At 46.0% G+C, this 24295-nt stretch overlaps 1 protein-coding gene across 5 annotated transcripts in view; it reads left to right on the plus strand.

Moving 5' to 3' along the window:
* The window catches only part of cttnbp2 (cortactin binding protein 2), a 208846-nt gene that overhangs the window by 136190 nt on the left and 48361 nt on the right, over nucleotides 1-24295 (plus strand). For 4 of the 5 annotated variants that reach the window (XM_072485237.1, XM_072485240.1, XM_072485239.1 and 1 more), the window contains 4 exons: nucleotides 5330-5447; nucleotides 8502-8768; nucleotides 13919-14014; nucleotides 15431-15510. In XM_072485237.1, coding sequence (XP_072341338.1) covers nucleotides 5330-5447; nucleotides 8502-8768; nucleotides 13919-14014; nucleotides 15431-15510 — 561 coding nt within the window. The remainder of the gene's footprint in view (nucleotides 1-5329; nucleotides 5448-8501; nucleotides 8769-13918; nucleotides 14015-15430; nucleotides 15511-24295) is intronic. The other variant, XM_072485238.1, reaches the window with a different exon arrangement.

Consider the following 24295-nt stretch of genomic DNA (forward strand, 5'->3'; position numbering starts at 1 on the left):
TTGCCCTTAAATCCTACAGCACATAAGGATGTCATTCAGCCCACTGTGCCTTGAGAGAGTAGTCATGTTTAGACCCACACACCCCTCTAAACTCTGCAAGCTCATTTAAAAAAAAAAAAATAATAATTTTTTAGAGTACTCAATTCTTTTTTTCCAAATTAAGGGGGCAATTTAGCGTGGCCAATCCACCGAGACTGCGCATCTTTGTGTTGTGAGGGTGAGACCCACACAGACACGGGGAGAATGTGCAAACTCCCCACGGGACATTGACCCAGGGCCGGGATCGAACCCGGGTCCTCAGCGCCAAGAGGCAGCAGTGCGAACCGTGCCGCCTATGCTTCTCAACCTCAAGTTGAGAACTAACCCTTTTAAAATTATTTCTGGATTCCGCTTCCACTGTCCCAGATCTTGGCAAGTGGAAACACTTCTCCTCATCTCCCCTCTGGATCTTTGACTGATTAAATTGAATCTTCTCATTGAGCCTTGAGCCAGACTGAACAATTTCCCTCTGATTACTCTCTCAAAATTTCTCATCATTTCACCTATCGTGCCTCTGTTAGGCCACTGCTTCACATTTTTCCAGGAGAATAGGCCTAGCTGTTCCAGTCTCCACACACAACTGGAGTCCTTCTTCCCAGCTAACAACCTGTTAAACCTCATCACTTTCTGTTCACTTTTTAAGGTCTTTATGTCTTTCCTGAAATGCGGTGCCCAGAGTTGCCCATAATACTCCGGCTTAGTACTAGCCAGTGATTTATAACATGGCTTCCACGTTCCATTCCTCTGCTATTAAACCCAAGTAACCCATGTGTGTTTCTGCTTACCACCTTATCAAGTTGCCCTTCCTCCTTTTAAAGATTTTTGACCTCCCTTGTCTCTCCTCAACTACACGTTTCAGAACTGCTCCGTTTTCCATATCGGTCCTCTCAAAAGTCCATCACTTCACACTTCTCTCTTTTGAACTCCATGCCTTTGCCAATTTCAGCATCCCGTCTGCTATCCTGAAACCGATAACCTCATCACTGTTTACTACTTCATCAGGTTTTGTATCATCTTAAATCCCTACAACAAAATGTATATTTCACTAAAAGAAAATACCTGTTCCAATATTCACAGTTTGTCCTGTTTAGATTATTCGAACATGCACATAGCTGTTTCCATTAAAGTTTAACCAAAATTTATAAATTCAGCTATTAGTTCCAGTGAGTTCAACAGTTCTGTTCTGCAATAAATGGTTCTCGTTGTCTGAGAAAGAAAAGAGAGAGTGTTGTTGTTAACATATTAGCTATGTCTTTCTTAAAAATATGGGAAAATTCTGATTTGATTTAAAGGCTTTTTCTAATTGTCCCATCTGCATTTAATCATGTCCTTGTTAACAGGGAAGCATAGAGTGAATGACAAATATTTGCTCACAGAAGGGGAACCAAATGTGACTTGAGTTCAGTGTGGGGAGGTGTGAGATCATCCACTTTGTATCCAGGAAAGATCGACCAGTGTACTTTCTAAATGGCAAGATGCTGGGAACTGAGGATAAGCAGAGAGATTTAACTGTTCAAGTATACATTAGTGGATAAGTACAAAGAATAATTTAAAAGGTTATAGAATGTTGGCCTTTCTCCCAAGAAGGATGTGATGCAAAGGGGTGAAAGATATGTTACAGCTGTACGAAACTTTGCTTGGGCAGCATGTACCACAGTGTTTAGCACAGTTGCTTCACAGCTCCAGGATCCCGGGTTCGATTCCCGTCTGGGGTCACTGCCTGTGCGGAGTCTGCACCTTCTCCCCTTGTCTGCGTGGGTCTCCTCCAGGTGCTCCGGTTTCCTCCCACGGTCCAAAGATTGGCCATGATAAAATACCCTTAGTGTCCAAAAAAATTAGGTGGGGCTACTGGGTTACGGGGATAGGGTGGAGGCATGGAGTTAAGTAGGGTGCTCTTGGCAGCACGGTGGCGCAGTGGTTAGCACTGCTGCCTCACGGCGCCGAGGTCACAGGTTCGATCTCAGCTCTGGGTCACTGTCCGTGTGAAGTTTGCACATTCTCCTCGTGTTTGCGTGGGTTTCGCCCCCACAACCCAAAGATGGGGCAGCACGGTAGCATAGTGGATAGCACAATTGCTTCACAGCTCCAGGGTCCCAGGTTCGATTCCGGCTTGGGTCACTGTCTGTGCGGAGTCTGCACGTCCTCCCCGTGTGTGCGTGGGTTTCCTCCGGGTGCTCCGGTTTCCTCCCACAGTCCAAAGATGTGCAGGTTAGGTGGATTGGCCATGTTAAATTGTCCTTAGTGTCCAAAATTGCCCTTAGTGTTGGGTGGGGTTACTGGGTTATGGGGATAGGGTGGAGGTGTGGGCTTGGGTAGGGTGCTCTTTCCAAGAGCAGGTGCAGACTCGATGGGCCGAATGGCCTCCTTCTGCACTGTAAATTCTATGAAATCTATTCTATGTGCAGGGTAGGTGGGTTGGTCATGCTAAATTGCCCCTTAATTGGAAAAAAAATGAATTGTGTACTCTTAACTTTATTTTTTTTAAAAAGTAGGGTGCTCTTTCCAAGAGCCGGTGCAGACTCGATGGACCGAATGTAAAAAACAATAGATTCTATGATTCTATCTGGAATACTGCACTCAGTATTGGACACCACATCTCGGGAAGAATATATTGACCTTGGAGGAGTACAACTCAGATTCATGAGAGTGACACTAGAGTTCAATTATGCGGACAGATTGCATAGACATTGTAGGATGTTGGGCGGTGGTCGGGGTGAGGGGCAGTCAGGTGTCACTGGGTAGTCGGGGGTGGGTTGGCAGGTCGGGTTGGAAAGTTGTTCAGGGGATGGTAGTCAGGTCGAGTGTGGAGCGAGAGGGTCTGTGTGTGTGTTGGAGGATCAGTTTTGTAGTTACCCTGGAGTTAGACTCTCGGACTTTTCTGTCTAACATTTCTTGGGTAACTATCCCGTGGAACCATCGTCGGAGACATTTGCCGAGCATCCTGTGGTGCAATGGAACTGCCCATCTTAAATTAAATTTTCGTGGGGAATCAATGCTTCGGGACGACCTTGGGGTCCTGATGCACATTTTGGTCCATTCATCTGGCCTCCAGCGATCTGGAGACCAGTAGATCTGAGTCAATGTTACCACTGGTTGAGAGAAGAGAGCAAAGGGGAATAATTGTGAAATTAGATCCAGACGGTTCAGAGGTGGCACTTCATACCAAGGGTAGTGGAAATCTGCAACATTCTTCCCTAAAGCTTTTGAGGTTTGGTCGCTTAAAAGTGTCAAAACTGAGATTGGTAGATTTTTGTTAGACAAGGATAATAAGGGTTACAGAACAAAGGTGGGTAGACGGAGTTGGGATGCAGATTAGGCATTTTCCAATTGAATGGCTGAACTGGCTTGAGGCGCTGAATGGCTTGAACTGTTCCTGGAAATTATTCTGCCAAAATGTGTTCTGGTCAAAGTCGTGTGCTTTCTGGCAGCATGTTTAAAAGTACCATTGATTAGAATTCTTGGTAAATTACCTGCAAAGGAGAGGGGCCCAGACAAATAAAAATTGAAGCTGAATTTGAGGGCAATATTCTGTTGGTAAGGTCCATCAATAATGAAGCAAGAAGGGCAACACGGTGGCACAGTGGTTAGCATTGCTGCCTCATGGCGCAGAGGTCCCATATTCGATCCCGGCTCTGGGTCACTGCCTGTGTGGAGTTTGCACATTCTCCCCGTGTTTGCGTGGGTTTCACCCCCACAACCCAAAGATGTGCAGTATAGGTTAATTGGCCACGTTAAATTGCCCCTTAATTGGAAAAAAAGAATTGGGTACTCTAAATTTTTTTTTTTAAATAATGAAACAAGAAAATGACAGACGTAACTTGCTAAATCTGGCTTTTATTGGATTAAGAGGTTAATTAGACGCGTCATCCAGCTTGCATTGGAAGATTTTTCAGGCTCGTTAATATTCTCCTGCTTGGAAAGTCATGCTCAATTGAGGCGGTGATATTAGGATATAATATCAGAAAGGAACAATGTGGAAGGGATAGTTTGGGAAATACTTTAGTTAAGGTTTTCAATTTTAAAAAATATATATAAATTTAGAGTATTTTCTTTTCCCAATTAAGGGGCAATTTAGCGCGGCCAATCCACCTACCCTGCACATCTTTGGGTTGTGGGGGTGAGACCCAAGCAGACACTGGGAGAATGTGCAAACGCCACACGGACAGTGCTAACCACTGCGCCACCGTGCCGCCCACTAGGTTTTCAAAATTTACCTGGCCTGGTCAAATCTAACTGAAATTGGGGGGGAAAAAATCCTTTCAGTTCTTCCCACCATATTTACAATGGGGATGATCGATCACAAGAGCGAGATTATCAGGTTCCAATGTAAACGTTTAACGGTCCCGAATGTGGAAGGAGATGGAAGAATTGGGGATATTTACAAGTGGCTGGGGGAGCAGGGAGGCGAGCTGGTGGTGAAGATCAAGGAGAAATGGGAAGTGGAGTTGGGAGGGGAAATCAATTGGGGAGCATGGAGTGAGACCCTGCGTAGGGTAAACGGGACCTCCACATGTGCAAGGATGAGCCCGATACAGTTTAAGGGGGTGCACAGGGTGTATATGCATCGGGCGAGAATGAGTGGGTTCTTTCAGGGGGTAGCAGATGAGTGTGAGAGGTGTGGGTGGGGACCAGCAAATCACGCGCACATGTTTTGGGGTTGCGAAAAATTGGGAAGATTCTGGGCGGTCTTAGCCAGGATAGTGGAGGAGGAGGTGGACCCGGAGCCGGACCCGGACCCTTTGGTGGCGATATTTGGGGTTTCAGAGAAGCCGGAGCTCATGGAAAGGAGGAAGGCCGATGTTGTGGTCTACACCTCTCTGATTGCACGGCGGCGAACTGTGCAGGAGTGGCGGCCGGCATCGCCACCGGGGGTAGCGGCTTGGTTCGGTGACCTGTAGGACTTCCTGCGATTAAAGAAGATAAAGTATGAGTTAAGTGGCTCTTCAGAGCGGTTTGAGGAAAGGTGGGGGATGTTTGTGACCGTGTTTGATGGGCTGTTCGTCGTGGGGGATGGGGTGGGGTGAAAAAGGGGGAAATCTGTACAGACTATAGTTGATTGGAGGGAAGCATGTTCCCCGGGGTGTTTGTTCGCTGTAACCTGTTTTGACACATGTTTGTAATAAAATACATTTTTAAAAAAAGTAAATGTTGAACGATTGAAGTAAAAAGAGAAAAAGAATCTCTCGTTAAGCCTTCTGACTTTTCCAGTTCTGAAATTGTTAGGTTGTTTATGCCACCTCAGATGGAGCTGCTGTACTACAGATTGTTTTTCTCCCATTTCCTGCTTCAGAATTGCCTGGAAGTACTCTGCTGTCACAAAGGCTTAGACCCAGATAGAAAAGATAATTGTCAACGGACTGTGCATGATGTGGCCACAGATGACTGCAAACATCTGCTGGAGAATTGGAGTGAGTAAAATGAAATAGCTTGGGAGTTTTAAATATATATCAGCGTATAGCTGTAGTAACCTGGCAGAGGGGAATTCTCTTGGGATTCATTTTCCTTTCATTTTAATTGACTGCTTACTTACGTAGGGATTGCTTTGTGTGGTATCATGTCACATTCATATTTTGTTTTGTAGAGAAGGCATTTAGAGTTCACTCGTGAACATAATTTTATTTTGTCTCCAGACTAGAGCACTTATGCTGTTGCATATTTCTATTGGGGGGGGGGGAGATCAGGTCATTTGGCTAAATGGCCAGCTTGTAGTGAGAATGGTGCCAATGGCGCAGGCTCCGTTCCAGTACCAGCTGTGGCACTCCGTGGCACTTACCTTGTGCTGTGCTTCATGCTGAGTGGTGTCCCTCGAGCGATATAGCCGCTTGTCTGTCTGTCTCTCTCTCTCTCTCTAACAGAGAAGTACCTGTGGCCCCCTCCTGGAATATGGCCAATTACACAAATTACCTATTGCTGTGTATAATGGTCTTTGTGTATTTAAAAAAAAAAAAGCAATTGCCGAAAATGACAAGAATTCAAGCTGCAAGCAGCCCTGATCCACACATTCGAAAGCTCCTAATGTTTTGTGGAGCGTAATGAAGAATGCTGCTGCAGTCCTTAAATGGTTAATTTATGCCGCTGCCTCAAAGGCGCCCTTAGTCTGTCATCCATGCACTGATTTATTGCTGTTATGTACATTGTATCCAAATATATTGATGCAGTTTCTGTTATTTTGAAAAGGATGATCCACGCAACCAAAATGATTTCAACACGCTTTGGTAATTAAGCCTCTGTTGCATGCTGTTTAGAACTGTGGAATTGTCTTTTTTTTACTGTAGTGATTGTGAAAGTGCCTTGTCCTGTTTAACATGTGGTACATACAGCACAGTGTTTCCTAGAGTGAGGCTTAAATTAAGTACTTGTGCAAATAAAGGAAAAATGTATACTGCATCTGATTACTCTTTAAATCACCCTAAAATGACCTTAACATCCAGTTGTTTGGTATACGACGCTGTAACAATCCAGTGCGGAGAACATTGCCACCACATTGCAAGTTTTATTCTCTGGGAAACTCTGTTCTTTGGTCTGTGATGAACTTTGCATGCTTTGTGGTAGTTTAAAGTCTTTTAGTTTTAAAAAAAAATTAACATTGACTTGTCCAGTTTTAGGATTTTCAGAATTTAACCTGTGTTAGTGTTTTATGAAAATTCTCGACAACTGTAATTACATGCTCATTCTTTTCATATGAAGTGTCAAGATTTGTTGTATTATTGCGTGAAGATAGGTTTTCACTTAGAATTGAGTGGAAACTAGGCTGCGCTGGGTGCTTTGGAAAAAAAAGATGAATCTTTGCAAACCAAGTAGCAAGATTTCATGCCAGTTGAGGCGTTTTTGGCTCCACTGAGCAGTCATGGATTATTCTCTCAAATTGGAACGGGATTTTTTTATGCTGAATTCTTGCTGCTGTGTTACCCCACTCAGCTGATGTGCCTCCGGGCGCCCATGGTGAGCAGTGTGACGGCACAGCAACACTCTGCTGCTGTCAAGTATAACAGCTGGGGATGTGCAGTTCATTCAGGTCAATGTCTGAATTAATAACAGCTTTATCTACTTGCTAGTGAAGGAAGGAACCCTTCTCCCTCCCTCCCTCCTCCCCCAGCACCTCTGACTAATGACTAATTTACTCATTGTGTGCACACCAAAATGAGTTACACATTCCCAGTCTGGTTTTTATTTTCACCCGGCAGTACAATCTGGTGGCAGGTCTCGTCCAGAGATGCAATGAAGATTTTGGACGGTGTGGGCTATGGAAGTACCACCGTCATGTTTTGAAGGTTCACCTACTGGATGTTGTCAGGATTTTGAAGAAGGAACTGAATCTGTCTGCATTAGAACATAGAACATACGGTGCAGAAGGAGGCCATTCGGCCCTTCGAGACTGCACCGACCCACTTAAGCCTTCACTTCCACCCTATCCCCGTAACTCAATAACTCCTCCTAACCTTTTTGGACACTAAGGGCAATTCAGCTTGGCCAATCCACCTAACCTGCACGTCTTTGGACTGTGGGAGGAAACCGGAGCGCCCGGAGGAAACCCACACAGACACGGGGAGAACGTGCAGACTCCGCACAGACAGTGACCCAGCGGGGAATCGAACCTGAGACCCTGGCGTTGTGAAGCCACAGTGCTAGTCACTTGTGCTACCGTGCTGACCTTGACCTTGGGAATGCTTGATACTGACACTAGCTGCCCGGTGGTAAAGGGTTTTATTCTTTTACACAAACACCCCTAATCTTAATGAAGACATGATAAAACAAAACAAAAAACCACTGAAATATGCCTGGTGAATTGGAGAATCCACGTGCTTTAGTATGTTAGTAATGTTAACAATGAAAAACCATCCTCTGTTTTATTTCACCATCAATGTTATAAATACCTTGGGGATAAATCACAGATGTCACCTGAATTGAGAGAGCATTGAACTCTCTCAGTCTTTATATCATGGATCAGTTGAAGGCCACTGAAGATGAGCCACTGCATTTATTAAACTGCACCTCAGTGTAAGATTGCAAGAGCAAAACTCTCTTTTTGGAACATATAAAATTTACAGTGCAGAAGGAGGCCATTTGGCCCATTGAGTCGGCACCGGCCCTTGGAAACAGCACCTCATCTAAGCCCATGCCTCCACCCTATCCCAGTAACCCCACCCAACCTTTTGGACACGAAGGGGCGATTTAGCTGGCCAATCCATCTAAACTGCACATCTTTGGACTGTGGGACCCATGCAGACAGTCACCCAAGGCCGGAATTGAATACTTCAACAAAATTGTTTTCAAACTTGCCGGCAGCATAATTTCTGAGGTTTTTTTTTTGTTTCTGAGCAGAAGATTTTGCTTTTGATTCGAGAATTACATTTCATAGTGATTGGAGCAATGGTGTGACATCTCTGCTTACGTGCGTTTTGATAGAACTGCATAAGAACAGTTTGATTATCTTTCCTTATTGTGTGCATTTCGTCCTCCAGATGCACACAAGGTACTGCTGCAGATTTCCATGAAACAGAGTGAAACGGTTTGTAGCAGTACAGAACATATTGAAAATAACATTACAATTGGCAGCCTGATCATCCGCAAACTGACTACCTGGGATGACTTATCTAAAACTGTGACAGTGACGCTTAAGAACCACTTCAAAACTGTCATGAATGGATGGGAATCGTCAGATGCTTCAACGTTTCTGAATAATACTGAATACAGCTTTATTTCAAGTGGCATTTCTGCGGTTGAGATAGGTACATATTCAATTGTAGCAGCCGAAAAATGATTGTTCTTTGAATACCCACATGTTTCACAGAAGGACTAAAAGGAGCAGATAGTTGTAAAAAGGGGAGGTGGTGGCGTCGTGATATTGTCGCTGGACCAGTAATCAAGAGACGCAAGGTCCAGGTTTGAATCACACCATGTCGAATGTCGTAAAAACCCACCTGCTTCACTAGTGTCCCTTAGGGAAGGAAATCTGCCGTCCACACCTGGTCTGTGACTCAAAACCCACAGCAATGTGGTTAATTCTTTAATGCCCTCTGAAATGGCCTAGTTGTATTCAGCCGCTGTAAAAACATGAAAAATTAAATGAAACTGGATGGACCACACAGCATCAACCCAGGCACCGGAAACGACAAAGGCAAATCCAGCTCTGTCGACCCTGCAAAGTCCTCATGACTTTACTTGTGCACAGTTGGGAGATCTTTCTCAATAGACTAGTCAAGCAACAGCCTGATTATAGTCATACTCACCGAATAATGCCTTACAGATAATGTCCCAGACACTACTATCACCATTCCTGGGTATGCCCCAACTTACTGGCAGGACAGACCCAGCAGGAGTGGGCATCACAGTGCTACACAGTCGGGAGGGAGTTGCCCTGCGAGTCCTCAACATCGACTCTGAACTCCCATGGGCAAGGAAACCTCTTGCTGGTTACCACATGCTGCGCACAATCAGCTGATGAATCAGTACTTCTCCATGTTGAACATCACTTGGAGGAAGCACCGAGGGCAGAAAGGGTGCAGAATATACTCTTGGTGGGGGGGGATTTCAATGTCCATCACCAAGAGTGGCTTGATAGTACCACCACAGGGCCAGGTCCCAAAGGACATAGCTGCTGGTCTGGGACTGCAGCAGGTGGTGAGGGAACCAACAAGAGGGAAAAACATACTTGATCTCATCCTCACCAACCTGCCTGCTGCAGATGAATCTGTCCATGACAATATCGGTAGAAGTGACCACCGCACAGTCCTTGTGGAGACAAAGACCCGCCTTCACATTGAGGGTACCCTCCATTGTGTTGAGTGTCACTACCACTGTGCTAAATGGGATAGACTTTGAACAGGTCTAACAACTCCAGACTGGGCATCCATGAGGTGCTGTGGGCCATCAGCAGCAGCAGAATTGTATTCAACCCCAATCTGCAACCTCATGACCTATCATACTCCCCATTCTATCATTACCACCAGGCTAGGGGATCAACCCTGGTTCAATGAAGAGTGCAGGACAGCATGCCAAAAGCAACACCAGGCATACCTAAAAATGAGGTGTCAGCCTGGTGAAGCTACAACACAGGACTACTTGTGTGCAAAATAGTATATGCAGCAAGTAATAGACAGAGCTAAACAATTCTACAATTAACGCATCTAAGCTTTGCAGCCCTGCCACATCCAGCTGTGAAGAAAGGTTGGGCCTGTACCCATTGGAGTTTAAAAGAATGAGCGGTGATTTGATAGAAACGTGCAAAATTCTGAAAGGACTGATAGGGTAGATACCGTGAGGATGTTTCCACTTGTAGAAGAGACTAGAATCAGGGAGCCCAATTTAAGTTTAAGAGGTCTCCTTTTTAAGATGGAGATGAGGAGAAATTCTTTCCTGTCAAAGCGTCTTTAGTATGTGGAATTCTCTTCCCAGAATGGAGGATGAGCCATTGAGTTTATTCAAGGTAGAGTTGGACAGATTTTTGATCGGGCAGTACGGTGGTTAGCACTGCTGCCTCACAGTGCTGAAGACCCGGGTTCGATCCCGGCCCCGGGTCACTGTCCGTGCGGAGTTTATACATTCTCCCCGTGTCGGTGCGGGTCTCTCCCCCACAACCCAAAAAGATTTTTGATAGACAATGGACTCCAGGATTATGGGGAGCAAACCAGCGTGGAGGTGAGGTGTAACTAGATCAGCTGTGATCTTATTGAGTGAGAGAGCAACCTCCAAAGGGCTGAATGGCCTACTTCTGTTCCCAATTCCTTTGTCCCTAATATTTCCTTATATGTCTGTGTCAAATTTTGTTTGATAAGGCGCCTTGTGACTTTTTACTACGTTCGAGGCGCTATATAAATGCAAGTTGTTCCTGCTAACTTAATAATAGGGAGTTCCAAACTTTGATTAAATTAAAAGCAAAATACCGTGGATGCCGTGAATCTGAAATTTAATAAAAACAGAAAATGCTGGATAAATCTGTGGAGCGAGAAACGCGGTTGACGTTTCGAGTCCGTATGACTCTTGTACGGAACACAAAATTTGAGTGATTGAATGAGATCAGTAAAATGAAACTGTGATATTTACTCATTGACACAAAAACTGCCATATTGCAGCTGATGCTCACTGCAAAGTGTATATTGGAATACGTATATACTGATATTGTTTATATCATAAGACATAGAAGCAGAATTAGGCCACTCGGCCCATCGAGTCTGCTCTGCCATTCAATCATAGCTGATATTTTTCTCATCCCTATTCTCCTGCCTTCTCCCCATAACCCCTTATTAATCAAGAACCTATCTATCTCTGTCTTAAAGGCACTCAGTGACTTGGCCTCCACAGCCTTCTGCGGCAAAGAGTTTCATAGATCCATCACCCTCTGGCTGAATAAATTCCTCCTCATCTCTGTTTTAAAGGATCGTCCCTTTAGTCTGAGATTGCGTCCTCTGGTTCTAGTTTTTCCTACAAGTGGGAACGTCCTCTCCATGTCCACTCTATCCAGGCTCGTGGTATCCTGAAAGTTTCAATAAGATCCCCCCTCATCCTTCTAAACTCTTAACGGGTATAGACCCAGAGTCCTCAACCGTTCCTCATACGTCAAGCTGTTCATTCCAGGGATCATTCTTGTGAACCTCCTCTGGACCCTTTCCAAGGCCAGCACATCTTTCCTTAGATAAGGGGTCCAAAACTGCTCACGATACTCCAAATGGGATCTGACTAGAGCCTTATACAGCCTCAGAAGTGCATCCCTGGTCTTGTATTCTAGCCCTCTTGACATGAATGCTAACATTGCATTTGCCTTCCTTTTGCTTTCTAACTGCCGACTGAACCTGCACATTAACCTTAAGAGAATCGTGAACAAGGACTCCCAAGTCCCTCATGCTTCTGATTTCCGAAGCATTTCCTCATTTAGAAAATAGTCTATGCCTAAATTCCTCCTTCCAAAGTGCATAACCTCATTGTATTTCATCTGCCACTTCATTGCCCACTCTCCTAGCCTGTCCAAATCCTTCTGCAACCCCGTTGCTTCCTCAATACTACCTGTCCCTCTACAGATCTTTGTATCATCTGCAAACTTAGCAACAGTGCCTTCAGTTCCTTCTTCCAGATCATTGATGTATATTGTGAAAAGTTGTGGTCCAAGCACAGACCCCTGCGGAACACCACTAGTAACCGGCTGCCATCCTGAAAAAGACCCCTTTATCCCCACTCTCTGCCTTCTGCCAGTCAGCCAATCCTCTATCCATGCCAGGATCTTGCCCTTAGCACCGTGGGCTCTTAACTCGTTTAACAATGTCCTATGCGGCACCTTGTCAAAGGCCTTCTGGAAATCTAAATAAATCATGTCCACTGGTTTTCCTTTGTCTAACTTCCGTGTTGCCTCCTCAAAGAGCTCTAACAGATTGTCAAAGCCATGCTTACTTGGTCCTATTTTATCATGTACTTCCAAGTACTCCCCGATCTCTTCTTTAATAATGGACTCTAAAATCTTACCATTGACCGAAGTCAGGCTAGCCGGCCTATAATTTTCCGTCTTCTGATTCCCTCCCTTCTTAAACAGTGGTGTTACATTAGCCACTTTCTGGTCCTCTGGGACCCTTCCTGCCTCTAGTGATTCCTGAAAGATCACCACCAATGCCTCCACAATCTCCTGAGCTATTTCTTGTAAAACCCTAGGGTGTAGTCCATCCAGTCCAGGATACTTATCCACCTTCAGCCCTTTCAGTTTCTCCAGAACCTTCTCCTTGGTGATGGCCACTGCACTCACCTCTGCCCCCTGATTCTCCTGGAGCTCTGGCATCCCACTGGTGTCTTCCACCGTGAAGACAAAGCAATTATTCAGTATGTCTGCCATTTCTTTGTTTCCTATTATTACTTCTCAAGCCAGTGGTCCAAAATCTATTTTTGCCTCTCTCTTACCTTTTATATATATATTTATATATATATACATATTAAATAAAATATTATCCCACTCTGCTTTATGCTTTCATGACTGTAATATATGACAGCAATTTTCTGCTCCTTCTAGCGTGCCTGCGTGCAGTGGTTTTTGTTGTGTGAGTTTTAAAAAATATTTCCAATTATGGAGCAAATTAGCGTGACCAATCCACCTAACCTGCATATCTTTGGGTTGTAGGGGTGAGACCCACGCAGATACTGGGAGAATGTGCAAACTCCTCCACACGGACAATGACCGGGGGCCGGGATCGAACCCGGGTCCTCGGTGCCGTGAGGCAGCAGTGCTAACCACTGCGCCATCGTGCCGCCCCTCTTTATAGTGTAAGTTAATTGTTTTTGCCCGTGTATATTGTAAACTTTTAAGAGAAGATGCCAGGATCCTCCGCTTAAAATACGGGAAGAGCAGAATTGTTGCCATGAAAAAAAGTCTTCAAGAAGCGGGACATCAAAGTTTAACATTTTCTTTTGACTTTGTATTTCTCTCATTATGTATCTTTTGAAGAAGAAAAGTAATTCTTTGTTTTATACTCTGAATTTGTTGCCCATTTTACATCAGTAAGAGCAATGGCTAACAGCTTGAGAGCGTGGTTGCATTCTAGTTTTAGCTTTGCATTGCTGAGTTAATGTATAAAGCGTGAGGTTAGATTTCTCCAAACAACTTGAGTTTTCCAAGGCTGAACTGCGCGTATCTCATCCCACCATCTCCATCCTTGCAACAAACCCGAGACCAGGTTTGCTGTCGGGCTCCTGTGCGCAGTATCGGTTAGTCTGCTGGCAATATGGTAGGATGGATCTGCATGTTACTTACCCAAGTCTGATGCATCTTTTTGTTTCTTAATGCTTTGGCGCCATTGCAGATGGGCAACATCGAGGTAGTGAGGAGGTTTGTAACCGAATTGTGGCAACGTGACCCAAATCTTTCCTTTTCTTCCCCCCCCCCCCCCCCCCCCCCCCAACACAGGTGATGAAATTTGGAAACCTGGGCAATTTTTGATGTCCTCTCCGTGGTCACTGGTAAACTGGAGCCAAAATAACCTTGTCACAGTATTCTTGAATGGTTAGACTACTTCCGTTGCTATTACACGGTGTAGAATAATTATTGCTATCTAAGCTCTTTACTGTTTTGTCGATAACATCATAGGGTTGAATCATGGACATTATTACACACAACAGCTATTCAGCCAATCGTGCCTTCAGCATGAACAAGCTACTCTAATTTTACATTGAGCAATAATTTTGTTGCGCTTAAGTGATTAAATATTTCATTTTTATAATTCCTTCTGCCTGTTTTAGAAGGAATGTTGCTGTCATATTTGTAACTCTTCTGAGTACTCACTCTACATTCAGTTAAGTGAATGCACCTTTCAGTATATTTGCTTAAATATATGCAAATGTAATGCACGTCAGGATGAGGGGTGTCATGTCTTGGATGTATTGCGGGAGTTAGATTTAGGATAAGGCTACTCTGGACAGCAGATGCTTTGAACAATGGTTCAGATGGTAGACTCATGCTAGTGTGACAGTAGAAAATAGTTTGAGCTATTTCAAAGCATTTTCCAGGCATTGAAAAAGATGTGAGGAATTTCATTTTGTTACATTAGCACGCCCCACAGGTTGAAGAATCCATAAAACCATGTGGTGCAATTATATATTTAGTTCCACAATTACAGCTCGTTTTCAGTGGAATGCCGCGTAAACAAATAGAAGTTGGTTTTAAACTCTTTCCCTGATATTAGGGATTTCCTAAAACCAAGCATGGGTTAATCTTTTGTTCTTTGTTGGATATCCCATACAGTAGCACGATAGGGTTGCTCCTGTACATTTTTTCGACAAGTCAAACTATTTTGAGGTGAAGGGGCAGATCATTTGGTGGTCTGTTAAATATTTACAAATGTATTAATTTCAATTAGCATGATTGATTTGTGCATTATTTCTAATGTGATAATGCCCAGAATGTATACCCCATCTGAAGATTTTATGAAGGCGAATATGCAGTGATGTTTGGCTATTGCTAGCAAAGTGCATTTTCTTAATGTTATTTGTATGGATTTGTTGGGTCCTACAAAATTTTTAAACCTCTATTAAGATCACTGATAAGCACTCGGGTTTCATCAAGATGAGGGTGGCAGTTTTACACATGGTGGCCGCCAGGGGGAAAGTGGGAAACCTCACCCATCAGCCACACTAATCAGGAAAACCTTGTGTACTCTGCCTGTGATTTTCTGTCCATTTAACCTTGTGGATAGGAAATTGTTGCACAGAGCACCCCCAATTTGTGCTGCGTGACTGATGGATGAAAGTTATCACGAGTAATGAGCATTGATTAAAATCTTTCCTGTTTTTGACCTGATAGCAATGTTGTAATTTCCTTTAACTTCATGTACTTTTTCATGGCCTAAAACTGGTTAATTTGTGAATATGCATGGACATTTGGAGATATATTTTTATTGAACTAACACCTAATTTTTAACAGGTTTGCAGGAAGGCTCTCTTGACAGCATGGCTTACGCCTCTCTTATTCCTGTCTGTATACTTCAGAACTACCTCAGGCTGGTACGTTGGATTTACTTGTTTGGTCTTCAGTATCATCGTATACTGTTTTTCTTGTATTTGAAATATGCTAAATTTCAACGGTTTGGATTTGGGAAGCATGTATTTTGTTTGCAAAGCTTGGGCAAAATCAATTATCATCTGATAATTTATGTTTGACTAGAAATGTAAAGTCCAGACCCATGGAAATGTTCCAAAGGCTAGTTTGTAATTTTCTAATGTACCATGTGGCATTTGAAAGATCTACTGGAGATATATTCCAAGTCATGCCGCAACTGTTGAGAGAACCAAGAAAGGTACAGCACAGGAACAGGCCCTTCGACCCTCCAAGCCTGCGCCAACCATGCTGCCCGTGTGAACAACCCGTCCTTCCCCCTCTCGGGATTTGGGTGCCACAGACGATGCCAGCCCATCCCCAAGCCGAGGTGGGGTGAGGCTGACACTCTGAGAAGCCGCTGCGGTGAAGGCGCTGTGAATGGAATCTACACCAATCCTCAGCGTGCGGAGCAACGTCAATCCCCTCAACTCCCCTTTGCCCCTCACCCCCTCACCCAACTCTTTCTCATTTCATCTTTGCCCCATTACCAAGCTCCTTCCCCACCGCCCTCGCCTAATCCACTTGTCCCACTTCTCACCCCCACCCCCATTCCCTCTGCGCTCACCTCTTGGCATCCGTTCAGCTCCAGATGTAAATGGCACTGCCCACTCAGCCGGGTTTCTGTGCAAAGTCCCAGTCCCCCCACCCCCTCCAGTTACTTCACCACCCACATTGCTTGCCATTTAAAAACCTGGAGTATATGATAGAGTAAGCAAATTCAGGCCCTGTACTTTCTTTTAATCTACTAATAACCTGTGTATGACTTCCCACATCAATGTTTCTGCTGCAATTTCTTTGGTAGCTCCTACGTGAGCATGCAATTTGACTTTGCAAATATCAGAGAGGGAGTAAACCTGAAGTATTTGAGAGTAAAATGAATGAAAAAACAAGGTTTAGATATATTGGTTAGGCTAAAGGAAGACAAGGTGATGAGATGTATCCTCAGAGATTGAGGGATGAAGGAGGAAATTGCCATGGCTCTCACAATTATAATTCAGGACTCTGAGTGCAAATGCCTGCTGGCGGACTGAAGAGCAACCGACATATTGCCTGTTTTAAAAAAAAGTTAATTTTGGTAATTGCAGGCTGGTCACGGTAATTAATTTTAATTAAGGATGAAATCACCATATACCTAAAGAGTAAGCAGGAGTACCCAACACGAGAGTTAAAAATGAGCAGTCATGCCTGGCAAACCTCATAGATCTGGGGCCATTTCTGATTGCCGTGTATATCAGATTTGACGGATTGATTTGATTTATTGTCACATGTACCGAAGTACAGTGAAAAGTATTTTCAGCACGGTAGCATAGTGGTTAGCACAGTTGCTTCGCGGCTTCAGGGTCCCAGGTTCGATTCCCGCCTTGGGTCACTGTCTATGCGGATCCGTCTGCCCGTTCTCCCCGTGTCTGTGTGGGTTTCCTCCGGATGCTCCGGTTTCCTCCCACAGTCCAAAGATGTGCAGGTTAGGTGGATTGACTACGCTGAATTGCCCTTAGTGTCCGCTAAATTGCCCTTAGTGTCCAAAAAAAAGGTTATGTGGGGTTACGGGGATAGGGTGGAGGTATGGGCTCAGGCAAGGTGCTCTTTCCAAGGGCCGGTGCAGACTCGATGGGCTGAATAGCCTCCTGCACTGTAAATTCTATGATTCCATTTTTTCTGCGGCCAAGGGAATACACAGTACATACATAGTAGACAAAAAAAAAAGAATAATCGACCGAGTACGTTGACAAATGATACATCGACAAACATGTGATTGGTTACAGTGCGGAACAAGGGGCCAAACAAAGCAAATACATGAGCAAGAACAGCATAGGCATCGTGAATAGTGTTCTTACAGGGAGCAGATCAGTTCGAGGGAGAGTCGTTGAGGAGTCTAGTAGCTATGGGGAAGAAGCTTTTCCTATGTCTGGATGTACGGGTCTTCAGACTTCTGTATCTTCTGCCTGATGGAAGGGTCTAGAAGAAGGCAAAGCCTGGGTGGGAGGAGTCTCTGATAATGCTGTCTGCCTTCCTGAGGCAGCGGGAGGTGTAAACAGAATCAATGGGAGGGTGGCAAGCTTGTGCGATGCATTGGGCTGAGTTCACCACACACTCTGCAATTTCTTGCGATCTTGGCCGAGGTGATACAGCTGCATAGGGTGCTCTCTACGGCACATCTGTAGAACTTTGTGAGAATCGATGCAGACATGCTGAATTTCTTTAGCTTCTGTAGGATACATTTCAGATACATTAACATATCATGCATATCAGAGGAAATGATATTGAAATTTCAAGATAGAGCAACAAAAAAAAGTTTAGTCTATAAGGAGGCTGCAAAGGGTTACTGATAAAATGGAGAATAAGCTTCAAAGTGGTGGATGGAATTTAGCGTCCGGTGACTGGAGGTTGCACGTTTTAATTGAGCAAAACCAGCAGTAATTATATTTTGAATTGAAACAAAGAACAAAGAACAAAGAAATGTACAGCACAGGAACAGGCCCTTCGGCCCTCCAAGCCCGTGCCGACCATACTGCCCGACTAAACTACAATCTTCTACACTTCCTGGGTCCGTATCCTTCTATTCCCATCCTATTCATATATTTGTCAAGATGCCCCTTAAATGTCCCTATCGTCCCTGCCTCCACTACCTCCTCCGGTAGTGAGTTCCAGGCACCCACTACCCTCTGCGTAAAAAACTTGCCTCGTACATCTACTCTAAACTTTGCCCCTCTCACCTTAAACCTATGCCCCCTAGTAATTGACCCCTCTACCCTGGGGAAAAGCCTCTGACTATCCACTCTGTCTATGCCCCTCATAATTTTGTATACCTCTATCAGGTCGCCCCTCAACCTCCTTCGTTCCAGTGAGAACAAACCGAGTTTATTCAATCGCTCCTCATAGCTTATGCCCTCCATACCAGGCAACATTCTGGTAAATCTCTTCTGCACCCTCTCTAAAGCCTCCACATCCTTCTGGTAGTGTGGCGACCAGAATTGAACACTATACTCCAAGTGTGGCCTAACTAAGGTTCTATACAGCTGCAACATGACTTGCCAATTCTTATACTCAATGCCCCGGCCAATGAAGGCAAGCATGCCGTATGCCTTCTTGACCACCTTCTCCACCTGTGTAGCCCCTTTCAGTGATCTGTGGACCTGTACTCCTAGATCTCTTTGACTTTCAATACTCTTGAGGGTTCTACCATTCACCGTATATTCCCTACCTGCATTAGCCCTTCCAAAATGCATTACCTCACATTTGTCCAGGTTAAACTCCATCTGCCATATCTCCGCCCAAGTCTCCAGACAATCTAAATCCTGCTGTATCCTCAGACAGTCCTCATCGCTATCCGCAATTCCACCAACCTTTGTGTCGTCTGCAAACTTACTAATCAGACCAGTTACATTTTCCTCCAAATCATTTATATATACTACAAAGAGCAAAGGTCCCAGCACTGATCCCTGTGGAACACCACTGGTCACAGCCCTCCAATTAGAAAAGCATCCCTCCATTGCTACCCTCTGCCTTCTATGGCCTAGCCAGTTCTGTATCCACCTTGCCAGTTCACCCCTGATCCCGTGTGACTTCACCTTTTGTACTAGTCTACCATGAGGGACCTTGTCAAAGGCCTTACTGAAGTCCATATAGACAACATCTACTGCCCTACCTGCATCAATCATCTTAGTGACCTCCTCGAAAAACTCTATCAAGTTAGTGAGACACGACCTCCCCTTCACAAAACCGTGCTGCCTCTCACTAATACGTCCATTTGCTTCCAAATGGGAGTAGATCCTGTCTCGAAGAATTCTCTCCAGTAATTTCCCTACCACTGAAGTAAGGCTCACCGGCCTGTAGTTCCCGGGATTATCCCTGCCACCCTTCTTAAACAGAGGAACAACATTGGCTATTCTCCAGTCCTCCGGGACATCCCCTGAAGACAGCGAGGATCCAAAGATTTCTGTCAAGGCCTCAGCAATTTCCTCTCCAGCCTCCTTCAGTATTCTGGGGTAGATCCCATCCGGCCCTGGGGACTTATCTACCTTAATATTTTTTAAGACACCCAACACCTCGTCTTTTTGGATCACAATGTGACCCAGGCTATCTACACCCCCTTCTCCGGACTCAACATCTACCAATTCCTTCTCTTTGGTGAATACTGATGCAAAGTATTCATTTAGTACCTCGCCCATTTCCTCTGGCTCCACACATAGATTCCCTTGCCTATCCTTCAGTGGGCCAACCCTTTCCCTGGCTACCCTCTTGCTTTTTATGTAAGTGTAAAAAGCCTTGGGATTTTCCTTAACCCTATTTGCCAATGACTTTTCATGACCCCTTCTAGCCCTCCTGACTCCTTGCTTAAGTTCCTTCCTACTTTCCTTATATGCCACACAGGCTTCGTCTGTTCCCAGCCTTTTAGCCCTGACAAATGCCTCCTTTTTCTTTTTGACGAGGCCTACAATATCATTCGTCATCCAAGGTTCCCGAAAATTGCCGTATTTATCTTTCTTCCTCACAGGAACATGCCTGTCCTGTATTCCTTTCAACTGACACTTGAAAGCCTCCCACATGTCAGATGTTGATTTGCCCTCAAACATCCGCCCCCAATCTATGTTCTTCAGGTCCCGCCTAATATTGTTATAATTAGCCTTCCCCCAATTTAGCACATTCATCCTCGGACCACTCTTATCCTTGTCCACCAGTACTTTAAAACTTACTGAATTGTGGTCACTGTTACCGAAATGCTCCCCTACTGAAACATCTACCACCTGGCCGGGCTCATTCCCCAATACCAGGTCCAGTACCGCCCCTTCCCTAGTTGGACTGTTTACATATTGTTTTAAGAAGCCCTCCTGGATGCTCCTTACAAACTCTGCCCCGTCTAAGCCCCTGGCACCAAGTGAGTCCCAGTCAATATTGGGGAAGTTGAAGTCTCCCATCACCACAACCCTGCTGTTTTTACTCTTTTCCAAAATCTGTCTACCTATCTGCTCCTCTATCTCCCGCTGGCTGTTGGGAGGCCTGTAGTATACCCCCAACATTGTGACTGCACCCTTCTTGTTCCTGATCTCTACCCATATAGCCTCACTGCCCTCTGAGGTGTCCTCTCGCTGTATAGCTGTGATACTCTCCTGAACAAGTAACGCAACTCCGCCTCCCCTTTTACATCCCCCTCTATCCCGCCTGAAACATCTAAATCCTGGAACGTTTAGCTGCCAATCCTGCCCTTCCCTCAACCAGGTCTCTGTAATGGCAACAACATCATAGTTCCAAGTAGTAATCCAAGCTCTAAGTTCATCTGCCTTACCCGTAATGCTCCTTGCATTAAAACATATGCACTTCAGGCCACCAGCCCCGCTGTGTTCAGCAACTTCTCCCCGTCTGCTCTGCCTCAGAGCCACACTGTCCCTATTCCCTAGTTCTCCCTCAACGCTCTCACCTTCTGACCTATTGCTCCCGTGCCCACCCCCCTGCCATACTAGTTTAAACCCTCCCGTGTGACACTAGCAAATCTCGCGGCCAGGATATTTATGCCTCTCCGGTTTAGATGCAACCCGTCCATCTTATACAGGTCACACCTGCCCCGGAAGAGCTCCCAGTGGTCCAGATAACAGAAACCCTCCCTCCTACACCAGCTGTTTAGCCACGTGTTTGTCTGCTCTATCTTCCTATTTCTAGCCTCACTGGCACGTGGCACAGGGAGTAATCCCGAGATTACAACCCTCGAGGTCCTGTCTTTTAACTTTCTGCCTAGCTCCCTGAACTCCTGCTGCAGGACCCCATGCCCCTTCCTGCCTATGTCGTTAGTACCAATATGTACAACGACCTCTGCCTGTTTGCCCTCCCCCTTCAGGATTCCCTCTACCCGTTCGGAGACATCCTGGACCCTGGCACCAGGGAGGCAACATACCATCCTGGAGTCTCTTTCACGTCCACAGAAGCGCCTATCTGTGCCCCTGACTATAGAGTCCCCTATAACTATTACTCTTCTGCGCTTTGACCCTCCCTTCTGAACATCAGAGCCAGCCGTGGTGCCACTGCTCTGGCTGCTGCTGTTTTCCCCTGATAGGCTATCCCCCCCGACAGTATCCAAAGGGGTATATCTGTTCGAGAGGGGGACAACCACAGGGGATTCCTGCACTGACTGCCTGCCCTTTCTGGTGGTCACCCATTTCTCTGCCTGCACCTTGGGTGTGACCACACTTACATAACTGCGATCTATGACGCTTTCCGCCACCTGCATGCTCCTAAGTGCATCCAATTGCTGCTCCAACCGAACCATGCGGTCTGTGAGGAGCTGCAGTTGGGTGCACTTTCTGCAGATGAAGCCATCCGGGACGCTGGAAGCCTCCCGGACCTGCCACATCTCACAGTCAGAGCACAGCACTCCTCTAACTGACATTGCGTCAATTAATTAAAATTAAAATTTGTCTTTTTTTTTTTAAATACTTTTTTTTTTTTAATTACAAAGTTACTGTCAACTATCTGTTTCCTAGCACTAGATTTCTAATAGAAATGCGATAGCTAACTATAATATTCTCCGATCTCTGGCTTAGATATCCTCTAAAATATAATTAAGTTATTATGAAACAGGATGGTCCTCTGGAAACACAGGCATTCAGGGGATCAGGTTCACAAGCTAAGAAATAATATTTTGTCTCTAATACAAAAGCACTCAATTGGCTGTGAAGCTCTGCAAATACGAAAGTCACTCGATGAATGCACGATCTTCCTTGCTTTAATGCAAAATCTTAAAAACCTTGGGCGGGATTCACCCCTACCCGGCGGGGCGGTGGGTCCCGGCGGGACGGAGTGGCGTGAACCACTCCGGCGTTCGGCTGCCCCAAAGGTGCGGAATCCTCCGCACCTTCAGGGGCTAGGCCCGCCCCAGAGTGGTTTGCGCCCCGCCGGCCGGTGGGAAAGGGGCTTGGTGCTACGCCAACCGGCGCCGGGCCTCCGCGAGTCGGCGCATGCGCGGGAGCGACTGTGCATGCTGGCATTATCCCCGCGCATTCGCAGAGGGATTCACTTCCGCACCTTGAATGGCGGAGGACCACGGCCTCCGGTGCGGAACAATAGAGTGCCCCCACGGCACAGGCCCGCCCGCGGATCGGTGGGCCCCGATCGCGGGCCAGGCCACCACAGGGGCACCTCCTGGGGCCAGATCCACCTGCGCCCTCCCAAAACCCTGGAGCCCGCCCGCGCCGCCAGGTCCTGCCGGTAAGGGACCTACTCTAATTTATGCCAGCGGGACTGGCAACAGACGGGTGTGACTCGGCCCATTGCGGGCCAGAGATTTTGGGCAGCCCTGCCATTCTCCGAGGCAGGCGGCGCGACTCACGCCGGGCCGGTTTTGGGGGGGAGGGAGAATTAGGAGGCCGGTGTTGGTGGGATTCACACTACCCCCGGCGATTCTCCCACCGGCGGGGGGTCGGAGAGTCCCGCCCCTTAGTTCAAGAACTATATTGGGCCTCCTATTCTAGGAAGAATGTAAACATTTTTAGAGAGGGTGCAATGCAAATTCGCTAAGAAGCTGCCGAGTATGAAGCAATAGAAATATGGAGAAACTTGAGTATAGATTGAATCAAACTTTCCAATATACAAGAAGTTCAATGAGAGGCCATCGACACGAGGTCGGGTATGAGAGGTTTATCAAAGGGGAGTAGCTTATTTGGTAAAAAAAAATTTAGGGTCTTCCGGTTGCGGCTATGCCGAGGTAGGTCGCACGCTCGGCAGCTCCTGCCGGGAACGGACTTTTGGGCTCTTCAGAGGGGCCCCAACGGCAATTGTTCAACGTCTTCCAGTGTGGGAAGGTGACAGCAAGGTCCCCCCGACATTATATGGATTGGACCAGGAGTGGAGCGGCTAAAAAAGTGACCCTGGTTCAGCGAAAAGTGCGAGGTCGGTGCCCACCGATCGGCGGGCCGGCCTCTCTGAAGGCCCTGCGCGCGTAAATGACGCGGCGCGGCTCCTAAACCCCCCCCCCCCCCGGGGGCGGGAGAATAGGGGGCTGGGAACGGCCTCCGACACCGGAGTGAAACACTCCGGTTTTCACTCCGCCGTCGGGACTTAGTCTCCCGATGAGAGAATTGTGCCCAAGGTTTTTAGATGAATTTCCTGAATTACTCATAATTAGATCATTTACCAAGTGACTGATATATTTGTCAGAGGTTCAAAAATGGCTTTGACATTCCTGATTTGCTTCTGGCCCCATACAGTTTCTTGTTCCCCCTGTAATTTTGGCCAAATAAAATTGGTTCCTTTTGTGCAATTATTTTGTAGTAAAAGCATAACTTAGAATCATAGAATCCCTACAGTGTAGGAGGAGGCCATTCAGCCCATCGAGTCTGCTCTGAAAGATCACCCTAACCTAGTCTCACCTCCCCACCCTATCCCAGGAACCCCACCTAACCGTTTGGACACTTCAAGGGCAATTTAGCATGGCCAATCCACCTAACCTGCACATCTTTGGACTGTGGAAGGAAGCTGGAGCAACCAGAGGAAACCCACGCAGACACGGGCGGGGAGGGTGAGAAAGTGCAGACTCCGCACAGTTACCCCAAGGTGGGAATCGAACCCGGTTCCCTGGCGCTGAGAGGCAGCAGTGCTAATCACTGTGCCATCGCGCTGCCCCAACGTCTAAAATGATGACTCTCTTATAGCTCTCCGTGGTTAATTTCATTTTGTGAAGAAGTCCCATTCACATTAATAATG

Source organism: Scyliorhinus torazame, chromosome 19, assembly GCF_047496885.1.
Source record: "Scyliorhinus torazame isolate Kashiwa2021f chromosome 19, sScyTor2.1, whole genome shotgun sequence".
NCBI classification, from domain to species: domain Eukaryota; kingdom Metazoa; phylum Chordata; class Chondrichthyes; order Carcharhiniformes; family Scyliorhinidae; genus Scyliorhinus; species Scyliorhinus torazame.